General features: G+C 40.9%; 1 protein-coding gene across 3 annotated transcripts; it reads right to left on the bottom strand.

Moving 5' to 3' along the window:
- Positions 1-403: 403 nt before the first annotated feature.
- myzap (myocardial zonula adherens protein) lies at positions 404-11,632 on the bottom strand. 3 transcript variants are annotated; one of them, XM_020098901.2, is made up of 14 exons: positions 11,493-11,632; positions 10,745-10,825; positions 7,679-7,771; positions 6,556-6,720; positions 6,332-6,424; positions 6,120-6,233; positions 5,866-6,030; positions 5,076-5,201; positions 4,824-4,952; positions 4,365-4,459; positions 3,825-3,930; positions 3,114-3,197; positions 2,783-2,889; positions 404-2,676 (listed from the first exon to the last, which is right to left on the bottom strand). In XM_020098901.2, the coding sequence occupies exons 1-14, from the start codon at positions 11,559-11,561 to the stop codon at positions 1,803-1,805; spliced, it is 2,301 nt and encodes a 766-aa protein (XP_019954460.2). In that variant the 5' UTR covers positions 11,562-11,632; the 3' UTR covers positions 404-1,802. The 3 variants fall into 3 exon arrangements, with proteins under 3 accessions (XP_019954460.2, XP_019954462.2, XP_019954461.2); XM_020098903.2 differs by having other exon boundaries at positions 2,783-2,844; XM_020098902.2 differs by having other exon boundaries at positions 5,866-6,018.
- Between the last annotated feature and the right edge of the window lie 6,048 nt (positions 11,633-17,680).

Genomic DNA, 17,680 nt, shown 5'->3' with positions numbered 1-17,680 from the left:
CTGCTGTGAAAAGTGAAACAGCTCAGTTTTAACCAGGCAACTACAGATTTTCACTGAGGCCTTTGTACATTTCCTGTGAACTACAATAAACAATAGCTCTGTAGACACATAATCTGTATATTGAACACAGGACGGGGCTTGAAAATAGAGTCAGTGACATTTTTTTGCACATTTCATTAGAATTTATCTGGAGTTCAAAGCTAAAAGTGTGAAAATTAAACATCCAAGATGCAAGCTCTACAAACCAATAATAAAAAGGCTTTTGTGTTTCTCACTAGTCACTAATTCCAACAGATCAACCCAGATCACTGAAAAATGAGGCAGTCATATAGGCTACATGGCTTCAGACATCTGTTCATGTATGATTGTGTATAAGTGGGGACGTCCATTGACACAGTCAGAATACTTGTACAGTAAAGTCTTTATTAGCCAAACATCTGCCGGCCTCATCTCATTAGTTGCAGTTTGATATGTTGTAATAAGGTAAAGGCACATCATGAAGTATTTTCACATCACAGTGGTGGCAGTGAGGTCAACAGCTGGATAACACTTGTGCCAGTGGCTCAGACATGGCAGTCACCTAATTACGGTAAATAGATTTTAAAGTAATTTAACAGTTTTATCATCACCACAGAAATGTACAGTTATTATCGTTGTTATTATGTTACCCTGTTGAGATTCATTTCCACCACCAGTATCAGACAGCGGGCTGCTCCCAAAGGCACAGAGCATGTTAATAAATATAATGTACATAATGTGACAGTAATAAAATAATATTCATTTAATTTGTACAGAGCCAATAAAAAAAAAAATAAATACAATACACCAAATAACCTTTATATCTGACTGAGTAGTCATAGTTGCTTCAGCAACACGAGTAGGCTACGTTTACTGTAAACAAAACATATTTATAATCCTTCAATATGTTATTTACAATTTTTTTTTGACAGAGTATCAGATTATTTACACCCTGCAACATGTATCACAATTAATAGTACTATGTGCACACAGAGAATCTGAATATAATAGAAAAAAAAGACTTTTCATCATCGACCAGAATCCTGTTCCACAGTATTACAGATTAATTCATGTGTCAGCTTCTGACTGGTAAAAGTGAGATCAGTGTCACACATGGTCATTTAAATACAACCAGACCAAAGCCTACTCAGTTTTAAAGGGAGAGTTTAACCTTTTTTTTAAAAAGTCATCTTTCTTTGCTGAGGAATAGAGAGGATCAGTACCACATTCATATGTGTAACTGCGTTTGGCTTTAACCACAGAGACATATTTAATGCACATGTTCATAATGTATTGATTCGACTAATCTCTGTCCAGACGTACATTTTTTAAACACCTGTCAAACTGCTAGTTCTACACTTCACTGCCTCCAACAGCTTTAGAGATGCAGATTTTGGCCACTTTGGTCATGGTACTCAATTCGGATTGATTGCTCGGATACGATTTTTTGGTTTGGAAGTTCATGTTATTTTTAAAATATGCCAATAATGTGGCCAGCGTCAGACACCAGTGTGAACTGGAACTAACACATTTATGTGACTTGTGCTATTTGAGCAGAAAACTGTGATTGGTCCAGTTGAGCCTACAGTCTGATCGTAGCTTTTACACAAAGCCTGCAGCTGTTTCCCTTTTGTTCATGTTCATAATGCTAAGCTAAGCTAATTTACTGCATCATTGGTATTGTAAAAAGAGGAGTGGTCTCAATCTTCTAATGCAACTCAGCAAAGCAAGAGGTAAAGTGTATTTCACAAACATCTAGAATATATATAAATATTACTATTTCTTTAAGATGGTTCTATTTTTAGCTTTGATGTGATTTCCATCAGCTTCATGAACGGTGTATAAACTCCAGGTGCTCTCGGTCGTGCTCGAGTAGATGCCTGGGATGACATGGATTCCTCCGGATTTGAGCTTGACTTTGTGTCCGTTACAGCGTCCACCTCGTCTCTTCCAGGGCTCAATGGCGGCTCAGGTTCAGCCGGGCGGGTGTAGGGGGACGTCCCACCCTGGGGGTTGGACAGCAGGATGCGGCTGTATTCCACAGGAGTGAATCTCAGTAAACTAGATTCCAGCCTGCTGGGAGGAGGGTTACTTGGCTTGAATGTCCTCGGTTGGGTGGGCATTGTCAGAAAGAGGGATGGATGCTGAAGGAGAGGTGGAGGGGGTAAAGGTTGCGTGGGGGGCAGAGGTTGTGTGGAGGATGAGAACTGGAGGGAAGGTGGAAACTGTGTGGGTGACAGAGGTTGTGTGGATGACAGAGGTTGTGTGGGTGAGAGAGGTTGTGTGGGTGATGAAGATTGTGTGGGTGAGAGAGGTTGATAGGGTGACAGAAATTGATAGGGTGACAGAGGTTGTGTGGGTGAAAGAGGTTGTGTGGGTGAGAGAGGTTGATAGGGTGACAGAGGTTGTGTGGGTGACAGAGGTTGTGAGGGTGACAGAGGTTGTGTGGGTGAGAGAGGTTGTGTGGGTGAGAGAGGTTGATAGGGTGACAGAGGTTGTGTGGGTGACAGAGGTTGTGTCGGTGATGAAGATTGTATGGGTGATAAGGGGTTTGTGGCTGATGGAGGTTTCATTGATGGCGGCGGCAGAACAAGTGGTGGGAGTTGTATTGGATGGAGATGAGTTGGTTGAAGCGTGTCATGACTCTGTACTTCACGTCTGCAGATGCACAGGCAGACATCAGGGTGAGAAACCACCACCAAACCAAGCACCAAATACAATCTGATGCTACTACACATGTTTCTCCAGCATGTGTGCGTCTTACCTGGGGAGCAAATCACAGCCTACTCCTGTCTCTCTGGTTTCCAAAGCCTCTCGAGGCCTATTCTGTGTGGACATAAAATACTTCAGCTTGTCTTCTAACTCATTATTCTAGGAAAAGAAAAGAAAGGAAACAACACTGTCAGGTCAGACACATGCAAGGGCCTGCAGGGAATTGATAGCTGCAGTGACGTGAGGAAAACACACAGACATTGCTGAAAGTTCAGGACCTCCAGCGCTTATAGCAACCCAGGCAATCCTCTGTAGCCATGCAGTAGATAACCACACCACACCAAAATCATAACACACAGTAAACACACAGTTTGACTTCTTACCTCACACTCAACTATTGCTATCCTGTCCAGAAGCTCTGAGATGAACATGTCCTTCTGGGCGACTTGAGTTCGTAGAGATTCAACCTTCAAAAATTCAAGAAGACGGCAAACATTAGAAATGAATGATCTTATCTCTTCTAATACATTGTTGTGATGTTATCTGGATCGTTGACAGTAATTATTCATGTTATGAGTCTGTACTTACTGACGCCAAGGAGGTTATGTTTTTGTCTTTATTTCTCTGTTAGTCACCATGGTAACGCAAAAACTACTGGACACATTGCCATGAAAAATGGTGTAAGGATGTGATATGAGTCAGGGAAGAACCCATTAAAATGTGGTGCGGATCTGGATTTAAGCAAAATGAACTTTACTGAGTGACATTCTATGATAATTTCCCATAAGAAACTTGATGCAAATTACAGGGAAATCATAGGAAGTACAATAATATTTGCTTTGAAAAAGCAATTTTTACATTGAATTAACACTGTCTCTATTTCCCCTATATGTACCTTAGAAATACACAGGGACATGCATGCCTCTTAACCATGAAGCTTTTATTGATTCTGAGGCCTGAAGTTAAAATTTTCCTTGTGCGCACCAGACTTCATCTGCACTCTGTTGTTTTAGTAAATGAACTCCTACTTCAGCTAACATTCATATCCGCACTCATCATCAAATTAGAACAGAAGAAAAATAAACCCTCCTCACCTCCTCGATCATTCCTTTGACTTTCCTCTGCTGGCAGAACACCATGTCGTTCAAATGCTTGATTCTCTCTCGGAGATCCCCTGCTTCTTCCTGCAGCTCTTTGGACCTGAACACGAGCAGCGACCGTTAAGTCCCACAGATGGGATGAACTCAGGACAGGGAGGGGTTCTTTTTGTATTTTACAGAAATGTGCAGCCAAGTCAGATGCCTCTGAGATTAGGTAATGAAAAACTTCAGGAGGAAAAAGGAACTACAGCACAGTGATGCATCTGCAGCACTTAATAATGCAGACATCAGATTTTTGAAGCATGGAAGTTTATTCTTGATTTTGGAAATAAAAGTTTGACCAAACAATTTTAATTTAAAGATGAAGATTGTGGACATCCTCATATACAACACTACGAAAAGTGGCCAAGCGTCACTTACTGAGGAATATGATATGATTGACAGCCCACAGACCATAATACTTGTTAATTGTTGTTGTGTAGGAGGGGTTTTGGAGAACCAATTCTTTTTTTAATCATTGAGTTTAAATTGTACCTTTTAGCCACAGTTGAATCAGTTGTGTCTGTCAGCTCCATCAAGCGGAGACGCTGTTCACAATCCTGCAGCTTCTTCTGGAATTGATTCTTTTCCTGTGGAGGATATTTCAGTTGCTCTCATTTGTTGTGACATAACATCAAAAGCTTTATAGATAATGGAAGGATGGATGGTAATGCCTTTAACAAATCTGATACCAGATGGATCTTTATGTAAGTTTCAGTAGTTTTACATCGGTACCACAGCCTCTGATCATGGACCAGCCTGGTTCTAATCCCGGCTGTTATTGAGCAAGGGTACAGTCTGGACAAGTCACCAGCATATGGCAGAGGTAACATACAGAGACAGACATCTGCATGTCTTTTAATTGCAGGAGGAAGAAGGAGTATGTAGAGGGAACTGTCACAAACATGCAAACATTCTTAAAAAGAATTTGTTATTTGTCATGTTGAATCGTACCTTGCCCATACAGTCCAGCAGACGCTCCAGTTCAATGATCCTCTGGTCCCTCTCAGTGATCTTGGCCTCTGCAGTCCTGATTTGTCTTTCTGCATCCTCCAGTCGCCTGATATACTCATCCAGTTGTGCCTGTGTGACGACATATAGATTTCAGTCATATCTTTATTAGACTCTGTCTGTGTAAAATGTTCTGGTTTCTATTGTCATTGAAACTGATGCACAACTATGACAAGAGGAGACAAGAATGCAGACCTGCAGGTTTTCAATCTCCTCCCTGTGCTTCTGTTGTTCTTCCAGTAGCTTTTCATCGTGCTCCCTCTGTAGTTTCTCCGAGAGCTCCTGCAGCGCCTGAGCGTTGGCTTCCCGCGAACACTCCACCTGGATGATTCACAGCGCAGCAGAAATAAAACTGAGCTCGGCTGATTATGTCAAAGAGACGGTAGAACAGTAGAACGATGCAGATGATGTGCTGCTGTACTGCAGTGAGAGGATCTGCTGGATAAACACAAACAGCTTTCTCTATTACTTCAACCTCTGTGGGGGCCTCCAACTGGCCTGATCCTGTCTCTCTAGCTCTTTTTTAAAATAAAATAAAATAAATTGTCTGTGTGTTTTTGTTTTTAAATATGAAACAATAAGATAATATTATATTGGTTTTCTGGCTGCATCTGTATCAGGATGATGACAAAGAGTCATGTGATGACATGGTGTGAATATTCAGTCCAGGTTCTAGAAGGTTCTTGTTTATGAAAAGCTCTGCATCTGATTTATTCATTGACTTATTGCTTTAGCTCTAATCTTGATGGTGACATCTGATCACAGCTTGTCAAAAAAAATGGTCTGTCTCTTTTCAGGTATTTTTCCTTCGTCTGCAGAATTTAGGATTAAGGGACATTTTCAATATGTTGGGTATATTTTATTTTCTAATGAATGAGGCCACATTGTCAGAAACTATATACAGCAGTGTTCTTCCACGGGAATGTTTTTACATTGTGGATGCATGTGTGTTTGTGTGAACGAGTGAGTGCATCCTCAGTCTGACCTGCAGCCTCAGAGTCTGGTTTTCCTCCTGCGCAGCGGCCAGCTCCCTCTCTTTGTCCCTGAGCTTCTCTTGTGTTTTCTCACAGGTGCTCCGCAAACTCTTCACCTCCTCTTTGGTGTCCACTCTGCTCTGACAGTTCTCCAGAAGGGATTTCTGCAAAGGACACTTCTTTTACTCATCAAGCAACCCTTCTGAGATGGGATGTGGCCATCATCCAGCAAGTCTTCACAGGCTTGGTAACATTGATATTTTACCTGCAGGGTGATGTTGGCAGATATGAGGGAGCTGTTCATCTGGTCAAAGCTGTCCATGGCCGCCGTCCGGACCCTCACCTCTGACTCCAGACTCCTGCGATGTGAGTTAGCAGACTGCACAAACAAAGAGATACAGATTTGTTCACAGCTCACAGACAGAGAGAGTTTGATAAGAGTTTTGAGTTGTCATATGATGCCACATAATATCTTACCCTGATTTCCTGTGAAAGCTTCTGCATGGATTGCTGCATTCCTCCAAACTGCCCGTACATCCTCTCTCTCACCTTCTCCAGAGAATCTCTCACCTGTATACACACAAAACATACAGATATTATCAGTGCATCAACCCACACAGCCTTGCATTGTTGGTGTGATGCTGAAACAATGATGTGTTCCCCTCAGGGCTTGGGTGGTTGTTGTGTTAGCCTCCACTCACCTCCTTGATGTACCTCATCTCATCGTGAAGGTGAGTGACCGTCCACTCTCGCGCCATCACCTCCTGCTGTCTGTCCGAGCCCGCCCTCTGCACCACGCCGTACACTTTGGGCCCATGATGCTGCTCCGAGGACTCTGGCACCCCATTGGCCGTGTCTCTGAGGTGCTGAGGGAGACAGGATCACACCGGTCAGGTTTCTAGCGCCACCCCTCCACCACACCAAGACTGTCATTGTGTCTGCGTATCTGTGTGTGTGTGTGTATGCCTTTACTGTACAGACATGCAACCTTGCAGGCGGATCACATGTTTGTGTGCAGATGCTCATGCCTGCATATGTAAACTTGATCAGGTATTTCCAGCACTACTGCTGCTGAGCACTGGAAACAGTAGGTTGGCAGCAAACAGCTAGAAAAGTACAGGGTGTATTGAAGGTGTCATGTTTCTGCAACCCAGTACATGAGCTGCTGCCGTTTCTGCCTATTGTACCTCTGACAGCCTGGACACCGGTGGAAACAGATGCAGAGCAGCTCAGGAGCCGAGCAGCACTTTACACAATGAAATTACTAAACAACAAATGACTATTGTTGTCATGACAACTTTGGCTTTTCGACTTTGGCCTAGGAGTTAAGTCAATAAGAATATATACTTCAATTAAAAGAGAGAGGCACGAGGCAAAGAAATATATTTTAAAATAATTAGGGAATTTTATTTGTCAGGGCTGCATCTAATACCTAATAAGTTGACTTATTAAAATGTTCTTAGTTGTCTAACAAGCAGCCTAAAACTTAAAAAAATACTAGACAATAGAAGGCAAACAAAAATCTAATATTTACATTTTAGAAACAGGGACCAGATGATTGATGATGATTTTGTGCATATTTTATTTTGTCTGTTCTTCATTTTCACTCAGAACATTCATTTTCCTGAACCTGTGAGGATGAATATTTAAGTCTCAAACTCAAACACCTATTCCAACATCTGTTCATGCTGAATATCCATGAGAAGATTATTAATGACAGTCTGGGAGTACATGCACAGAGTCATGTTTTACAGAGGCGTGTCAGTGACACACATGTGTCGCAATGTCATGCCTATTACTCATGTGGTGCATGTGGCTGTCTACCTGCTGAGGTGACTCCCTGCCAGCTGGCCTCTCTCTTTGGATCAGCCCATTCTTCTTCTTCCAGGCGCCACTGACGTCTTTCTCTCTCTGAGCCTGCACACAAAACAACAACAGCAAATATTCAAGACTGATGTTGTGTGTGGACGCTAGAAAGGTACAAAATGCTCCAAACTCGTTTATCATTTTGTGTAAGCATTCCACACCACAGACACCTAATAATTAGCAAAGAATTTTGTCTTCGGATCATGCAAACACAGTTTCCCTCATGTTTGTTCTCTTCCTCTTACTATTCATTTTTCCTTTGCATGTTTGTTTTACCCTCCTTTTATCTATATATCCTGCAGTCACATTATATACACTGTAGTTTTTCCTAAATGTATGTGAAAGATTTGGTTATGGATGGATGGATGGATAGATATACACTTTTTAAAAGCCTCTACTCAGACTAAATATTCAGATCTATTACCAGAGAAACAAGCATCCGCCTCCACATCTCTCAGAGATAAGAATGAGGAGAAACCAGAACAAAGACGCCAGTGTTGTCTTGTGGACAGAGCTGAGCCTCACCGCTCAATCTACAGTGGACATTCTGCAGAGAGACGCTGACATGTGGACGAGAATTCCAGCCGATGGGAGGGAAGAACCTCTCCACAGTCATATTTAAGTTATAAGTTACCAAGCTTATAAAAGCTCTCTGTTTTCTCCATTCAGCTTTGGATTTTACAGTGTTTGACTAAACTGTGGGAGAATGTTTACCTGGTTTTTGCAGTGCGCACTACAGCACAGTCATTTTGTTGTAAAGAGCACACAGGGTTCCTTTTGTGTTGTTCGTAACCTGCTCACCAACGTCACCAACTGAATCGTGCACCTGAATAACGTCCATTTGGAATAATGTCAGTGCATTGTCAAACAGTTCTCTGTGTCGTATAAATGAACTAGCTCTGTCAAATGACTTCATTGTGAAGCAGTCAACTGATTGGATTAGCTCTGAGATGAGTCGTGTTCACTTTAAAGAGACATTCAGCCATTGTACGGACTAAGTCTAATACTGCAGGTGGAGAAACATCTACAGTAAATGCAGCCACTGTGCCTTTCACCCCTGTGTGTGATGGTGTAGATCCTCTCATCTAGGCCATCATCAGTGGTTGGATTGTGTCCGTGATGTTTCAGATTGCAGGAACACACCCTATCATTTCTTAGAACCACATTAACCAGAGTTTCTACTGACACGTAATATCTCTGCTTATCTCTGTCAGAGGATGTATCAGCCACTTCCTTCCTCTTTGATTAACTTTCACTTTACCTTGTTTGTTTGCTTCAACCCAAGTGACCTACGTTTGACCTTCGCTAAAGATCCAATCTATGATTGAGAGGACGCAGAGAGGTGAGTTTTTAAACTCCTGAAAACTGATATTCTTCTGTAAATTCCTCTGTAAGGGGATTTCCTACCTCTCTGTAGTTATCTTTTGCATGATTTTGTGAATATTTTCATGTGAAATGATTTGTAATGGTTGGATTCCAAAGCAGAATGAGAGTTAGATGAGAAGACTGATTATAAAAGTGTAACTACAGTGGTCCTGGCTAAGCACAGGGACAGAGAAACAGCCGGTCTGGATCATCTCTCTCTTTCTTTTTAAAGATAAAAAGAAACAATAAGTGTTAACAAGTGACCTTCACAGTTGCTGGTCATTGATTCTGTTGCATTTGCACAAACCATAAAAACAAATACTGGATACGAGTAGTAATCCATGTCCCATCTGCTATCATGGTGGAGGTGGGATTTATTACCTATACCGCAGCCAGCCACCAGGTGGTGATTAAGACGCTTCGGCTTCACTTTGGTGAGCAGTCATGTCATCCATCTTTAGTCAATGGTTTCTTTATTTAAAGCTAATTTCCATCCTTCATTTCAACAAGCTGCTGCCTGTAGCTTCATTTCAGAGGTGTTGATCTTCTCGCCAACAAAGTTATTACACAAATTTACCAAAGTGGTCTTTTTCCTCCATTTCCTACCATTCAGTTTCATATTCAATGCAGCATTTTTACTTTCACTTTATATTTCCTCTTTTTATTTTCACTTTCCCTGAGGCGACTGACAGTAAAAACAGCCTCTCTGCTGATGACCGTCAGAGACACAATGTCTGCACAGGCCCGAGAACTGCGTCCTCACTGAACACACACTGAAGTACACGTCATCACCAAGCACATGCGATACTCTCCACTTTTGTGTGCGCTCTTGACCGCTCTGTCCTCTGTCATCAGTTTCAATAGTAGTGGGCACGCCCTGCCTGTCAGAGATTAGGACAGCGTGCTATCTGTGGAGCGAGTGGAGTTGTGACAACTTGACGAACACCACACTTCTTGGCCAAGGTTCATTCAAAACATGCCACCCCACCTCTGTCAGGATCCTGCGTAATTGCAAGCACCAAAAGCACCTTGTCAGGGCCAAGAACAAGTGCAGTATCACGCTCAGTTCTCACACTCTCACTGACAAACTCTGGCATCAGCTTGTGGACCACAGATCCTTAACACAAACAAAGAGCGGGGCAGAGCCACCTACAGCAAACACCAACACTGCCTGCAGCGTGGACTCACAATTACCATTTCACACAGCGTGCAACAACAGACATGGATACAGTCAGACTTATTCTGGACTTTGAGCAAAAGCCAGTGAACTTTACCAGAGTTACCAGAGTGTGTTCAAACAGTCTCAGCTGAGCTGTCAGGTGTTTCATTGAGACTGTTTTTAATCTTTTCTAGTCATGGAGGAGTTTTGAAGTAAATTTGAAACAGCTGTTTGTGCATTATCACACACACACACACACACACACATTATCTAACCACACCAGATGATAAATAAATCTCAGATGCTGCACCATCTTTCATTCCAGGTATCATGAATGTATGTGTTATTTTTGAGAGACACACACATTCACTTGGTTTAACTTCAGGTTTACCTCTTTGCATTAATCGTGTATTTATCTGAATCGAGCTCTCGGGAAAGATTCATGTGCAGGATGCAGCTTGATCAATAGAGTTTCAATGAGAGCCCGATATGTGACTTACTGTGTCTGAGTTTGCTGTTTTTGGCTCGTTGCTGCCATTGTCTCCCGCATGTAGAGTTAACCTGAGACGTCTGATCCTCCTCTGAGAACAACAAACACACAAAAGGCAAATAAATGATCTGCGAGCACATTCATATTTGTTTTGAGTGCGTTGCTATGAGAAACCGTTGAAGAGTTTACATGAAAACAGCAGCACAATGTGTTTTATTTATAGGAAATAGTAACAGACCTGCAAACAAAGTTCATGCAAATGCTCAGAAACTGTGAGACGTGTTTGGTTTCTGTACCATGCAAAAACTTTTTTACAGTATTTTGAAATATCTCATTTTAAGACATTATTCAAAATGACTGCATTATACTCCTCATATCATTCTCAGATTAAAAATATGAATAGGTTGTGTCTTCATTTACAAACAATGGGGATAACTTGAAAGTACAAAGGCCTGTTTTATCAGAGAGCCGTTCAAATAAACATGACAGCCTCCTGCACACTCAGCTCCCATTACAGGCTCCTGTTAGTGAACATATCCCATAACTAACATGCACTTTCACAAGATCAGGGAACAGAAAAAATGATCTGGAAGTTAGAAATGTGTCTCACAGTTTACAGAAAATCCACAGAGTCAATGCAACAGGGGACAAACAGAGGAGGAGGGGAAAACCACTGAGCTGTTTTCAAAACACAGAGGAGGAGAAAATAATTGACAGAGGGAGAGTTTCAATGTCCTGACTTCTCTGGGACTTCTTACCTCAGAGTCTGGAGATTCCTCTGTCGTGGTGGTGGTGGAAACACTTCGTCCTGAACCGTAGCGAAGCATGTCTCCCCTTCTGTCCACTCCTCACTTCTCTTCCTCTCCTCTCTCCCTGTCCAGCCCTCCTCCCACCCTTCCTCTCCTCTCACTCTCCTTCCTGAGTCCTGTTCAAAGTCTGAGAGCGACCATCTGCCCCCAGCCCCAGCCTGGAGAGAGAGGGGGGAAATTCCACTCTGTCGAACCTGCTGCTGCTGGTGGTGGTGGTGGTGGTGGTAGTAGTGTTGTTGGTGGAGCTTCTGGTGGTGGGAGTCCACAGGGCCCTGAGGTGCAATCCAGACCCACACTCAGCAACACAAACACAAATATGTCATTGTCTTGATTCCAGGAAGACGGCTCATCTACTCCACTGGGCTGACAGGCTTGTCAGTCTCTCAGCTCCCTCTCTGCCTGACTCCCTGACCCTCCCTGTGTCTCTTTTAGTTTTCTCATCAGACCTGCTGGGCCACATTTCACCTGCCTCCCTTGTCTCTCACAGGGCGGGTCCTGGGACAGGTGGAACACTTGTTATCTACAGGGGTGGCTGAGAGGCGGAGCTACGTCTCACTGTGAACTTCACACTCAAGGAGCTGGACAGTATCTTCCTGTTTTGCATGTTTCTGATAACTGCAAAATGTATTTCTGCTACTTGTACTACTTTATGTTCTTTTATCAAAAGATTGCACTTTGCAGTGGGTGAAATAACTAAATGTTATATTCTTCAGAACTGTTAAATGGGAGGTTTTTGTACTTAACTTTATGTTACTTTATACCTTTAGTCTGGAACGTCTTTTATATCTTTAAACATTAATGGACAGTAATAGTTACACTGTCACAAAAACGTGACCGATAATAAATGATTACAGATTAAAATATCAAACATTATACAAAGGTTTTATTCAATACAATGTTTTATGTGTATTTTAAATATTATTACATCATGGCACTCAGCAGAGCACATACCGCCGCCAAGGCCCAACAGTTTCCAAAAATTCAATCAAGCTGCACTACATTCCACACGCTCATATATATCAGTTCCCTAAACAGCTCAGTTTTTTTTCCCTCAACAACCATGAATCATTCTCTGAGAAATCAACAAAAATATCAATAAAACATCTTTTCTCACAATGCTAGAGAAAGTGACAGAAGAATTCCTGGTCCAGATCTGCTAGTGTCATGGAAATTCATTATTAAGTCATTTTTGTGTAATTTTGCAAACAATCAAACGGACAGGGGTGAAAACACAATAATACATAATTATGATCAAATTATATAAAAAATATAAATACAACACTTTTATCTCACATAATCAGCACTTTCTTCAGATTCCACCATTTTGAATGCAGGGATTTTGTTATAGTGACTTGTAGTGAATGGTTTGTCTCACATACAGGAGTTGCTTTGGCCAATAAATTATTAATATTGTTGATGTAAGATAGTAATGAAACGGAGGAATGTGTTGAATTGTTCTTTCTGAAAACTGCAGTATTATTCATACACACCAGTTTAAACCTACCATCCTGACAAATACCTGACAGAAGCCGACACACAACATCATGACAGGCAGATCACATTCCTCGTATGAATGACCTGCAGTCACTCCCTGTTCATAGAAACCAGAGACGCAGAGCAGGGAGAGAATCAAGTTGCCTGTCAAGAAAGTCGATCGGTTGTAAAGTGTCCTTCAACAGAGCTCCGCTGTTATATCGTCAAAAGACGTCAGTATATAAAGAAAAGAAAAATTCTCAGGACAATGTGAAAGGTATTTTTACTGGGCTGAGGAGTTAATGAGTAACCAGACATCAAACAAATGGTGTTTCTTTGCTTCTGCAATCAGAGAGAGAGTCTCAGTCAGGCCTCTGTCAAAGTCAATGTCATGGAAACCCGCTCTCATTTTCATGTATCAACCCTTTTTCTTATCTGCTCTGGATTCTGCATTTGATTCATTCTCCTGTGGTCAGTTTCACAACATCAGGAAGATTTAAATATCACATATGACTAAATTCAAACTCATTCACTTTCCTCCATAACAAAGCTCCTGGATGTCATAATAAAAACCAACAAGCATATGAACAACATGTAGACATTAGGAATAAAGTAAGAGGATTCTGTTTGAGTCTTTCATTTCATTAGACTGTATGCACCTACTGATCAGGGCTTAATCATCTTATACTCTTTGTCGTGTTACAAGTTACTCCTCACGTTAACATATTAAAGATATAAAGTCCATGATCAGTACTAGTTTGGTAACTCAGTTTTAGTTGTTTCAGTTGTTTTTCATGTAAGTATGTCAGATGTTTCATGTTTTCAGCTTCTTAAGTCTCAGAATTGTATGCATTCACAAATTTTTTTATTAAAGTAAAGATCTAACAATTAAAGTAGTCTCCATGCAACACTTTTAATGGAGAGTTTTTAATTTATAGTATTAAGTTTAGTATCTGCTTACGGCGATAATTACGACTTCATGTATAAAATTGTTTATTTGCTGTGTGCATGTTGCAGTACAACTATCTGAGCTTCTCTCTTGTTTGGGACCAGTTGTTTCACAATGAAAAAGGTGTTGAGAGCAACAACAACATCCTTCTGTGGAATTTCAGTTGGCCAGTGTTTTAGTGACTGATGACAGAGAAGAGCCATTACAACTGTTGACAGATACATGTGCTGCTGTGATACAATGACACAACTTCATAAAGCTGCACTGTGACAAACTTAAAATACACGTCACAGACAGAATTTGTCAACATTGTTTGTGAAACCTTGGACTTTAAGATGATGGACAACTTTCTTAAGTCTTTTTCTCCCTCTGTGTCTCTTTTATAAATCAGATCTATGATAATTGAGGTATGTTTGTTATGATGCATTAAAAATTCAACTTATTGTGAAAAGTTTTGCTTACTGATGTGACACAAATCTGCTGATCCTCTGTTTGATCTGAATCTGAGGATTGTTTTGCTTTGGTGGAAGAATTTACTGTCATTTCTGAATGCTGTTCTGAAAACACCAATATAAATAAAATATCAATTCATCTGATACTTCAATAAATGACTCAGCTGCGATAAAACACATAGTTCAGTAGTGGTAATTATCTAAGTACATTTACTCAATTACTGTACATTGTGAGGACACATGCAGCCTATGGAGGACGGAAGCCTCGGTACATGGGTTCTACCAGGTACTGTGTACAGCGTCCGCAGGTATTGTGTAGTTTGATGTATTTCTATTTTATGCCACTGCATTTCAGAAGTGAATATTTAGTTTTTTACTCCACTACATAAATACTCACTCAACAATTACTTTTTACTTTTCAGATTTAAGATTTTACAAAGTAAACATATGAAAAGCTGACAAATTACATTATCTAAAAACTATTTTCCTAAAATAAAATAAAATGAAATAAATAAAATACCTAGAATTGCAAAATACAAAATGGTAACATCAAGTAACAGTATCTAATAATGAATTAAACAACATGCAGATATATACTTCCACTTACACTAATCCTTTCAGTACATTTTGCTAATTAAACATCATTAACTTCGGTAAACAGGACTCAAAACTGGAGAGTATTTCTATCCGAAATTACTCAAGTGAAAGATGTGAAAACGTCCTCTGCCACCGACAGTGACTCCAGTGACACAGCAGCTGAAAGCAGGTTGATCCTGCTGCACTGACATGTTCACTGCCTCAGGCGTCCACTGAGTGTTCAGCTTGGTGTTTCTGAGCCGGATTCATCTCGTTAGTGTCTCTGAAAACCAAAACACAGCCAAACGTCGTGGGTGTTGGTCTAAAAACAAGCATAGGAATGTGACTGTTAAGTTCAGACAATAGAGCCCCTAAGATGGGAGGGGGTCTGGACGTACAAACAGGTCGTCTACCATATCTGTGTACAAAGAAACCAAATCATGTTCACTCATAAAGCTGTGATGGTAATCTCACCATCGTCAGAATGAAAGTGTTTCAGAGGTAAACAGGTTGATTGTGTGGGAGACTTTGACCCCCCCCCTCATGTCCCTGTGGGTCTGCAGAGCTCTGACAGGTGATAGAAACAAGCCTCCACTCCCACAAACCATCACATGATCGCTCCTTCATTAGAAATCCTTCACTGTTTCGAATCAATCCTCAAATCTATCAAATCCTCAAGCCAGAAGAAAACTAATGAAATACAGATGTGCCTCTGCAGAAGAATTCAGTCAAAAGAACAAATCCTCATTATTTTACTCCATTCAGTTTACTTGTCAAACTTTAAATTTCTCTTTCTTTTTTATTATTATTATTATTTTTTAATTTATTTTTGCCATATAGGGTTCATCCATCCATCCATTCATCCATCCATCCACCCACCCACCCATCCATCCATCTATCTATCTAGCTATCAATCTATTTATCACATGCATGTTGACCATTGCTGCAGCTAGGGGGCAGCACAGTACTGCGACACACAAAAAGTATGAGCAGCGTTTATTATTTTTAATCTCTGAGATGTTTCTGGATCCTCGTAAGACTCGTAGAACTTGTTTTCTCTGTGAATCAGTGAGACAGAGAGATCCGTGTGAAACAGCGAAGCTGCTCTAAAGCTCCTGAACAGCTCTGTACATCTGTCTGTTCTCAGCTGCTGGGCCTTTTATTTCCCAGCAGTCTCTCTGGCTGGAGTCACTCAAGCACATGAAGGAATCCCAGGAATGATCACCTTGTTAAGCACACACAACCTTTCCCTCTTAAGCCCTGCAGCCTGCGGCCTGTATTAGTTTACTGCCTGGCCGGCCACATGGAGAGGCAGATAATGCTGTGGCAGTTAAGAGGTTGATTTGTCTGCTCCACACACAACAGCAACAAATGAAGGTCGCGCCCTGAAAGCATCCAATCACACTCCAGCAACAAAGCTTCATCTGCGCACCTCTGACTGCTGCATGTGATCAGCTGAGTCTGGAGAAAAGTGTCTAACATGTATATGAGCATTGATCGGAGAAAGACCTTATTTTTCTCTATTATAACAATTACAAATGCATGTTAAACTGCGTGCACTGGACCCAGTATCTCTTCTGCTTGGTCTTCCTACTGAGCACATTACTGCTGTGCCTGTCCTGACATTATGTGCAAAGAAAAACATTTGACTTCAGAGGATTTCCTGTAGAATAATAACGGAGCATGTCCCGAGTCTGCATACGTCGTCAAAATGTGGAAACCATCCCTTCAATGTGTGGATGTGAATATATCTGCTATTCTATCAAGAGCTTCTACATAAAGATTAGATTAGACAGCTTTATCGATCCTCAGTAGGGAAACTCATTTTCCGCCAAATACAGACAAAGTCAATAAAACATATTTTTTTAAACTGTGTTCCTCTGCTCTTCACCAGTTTTATTTTTCTGTTCCAGAGACTGAGGGACCCGGCTCTGTGTTGAGAGGTGATCAGACCCAAACACAGGATGCACATGCTTCATATGTTCCAGCAGGAAAAACACTGACCTGCTGAGCATGAGAGTAAAGATAAAGAGCTGCTATTGACACAGCTGCTTTGACCCTGCAGAGATTTGAAGTGATGATAAGTGAAGTCACTGATCAAATACTTTGTACTTGTAAGTTCGAGAAATTTTATACTTTACATTCCACATGTATCTGAGTGTTTGAGTTACTTTCTAGATTAACCTTTGGAACACGGCAAACAATACAACATATTGATTTTATCAAGTAAATTGAATTTAAAATTCCAACGATTCTTTCTTTAGAATATGATCAAATCTGACATTGGAGTGAAATAAATTGTTAATCATCCTTTCTTGTATGAGGTGACATGTGTTTAAAGCTGGGTTTTATTTAAAGGAGGAAAAAAATGTATCCATTAAAGAAAAACCATTTATTTAAGTAAGAATTAAGTAGAATTTGACATGTTCAATATTTTTCACACCGAGACTGGTAGTTTTACTGAGGTAAAGGACGAGAGTACATATTTCAACACTGGTTAAAACAAATTATATCTAAATGTCTTAGTTTTTATTATCAAAGTTAGTTACTTCACTGTGCACATGTGTACGTGCTCTTTCATAGGCTGTTTAAACATTCATCTGCTACAGGAAAGTTTCTCTTTATTTCTATTAGCATATTTATGTCTGGAGGGGATTTGTAAGTGTTGAGTATCAGGAGCAGTCAGT

This window comes from Paralichthys olivaceus, chromosome 1 (assembly GCF_024713975.1).
Source record: "Paralichthys olivaceus isolate ysfri-2021 chromosome 1, ASM2471397v2, whole genome shotgun sequence".
Lineage (NCBI taxonomy): Eukaryota > Metazoa > Chordata > Actinopteri > Pleuronectiformes > Paralichthyidae > Paralichthys > Paralichthys olivaceus.
The sequence above is the reverse complement of the archived record's forward strand: the minus strand, read 5'-3'. Positions and strand labels throughout refer to the sequence as shown.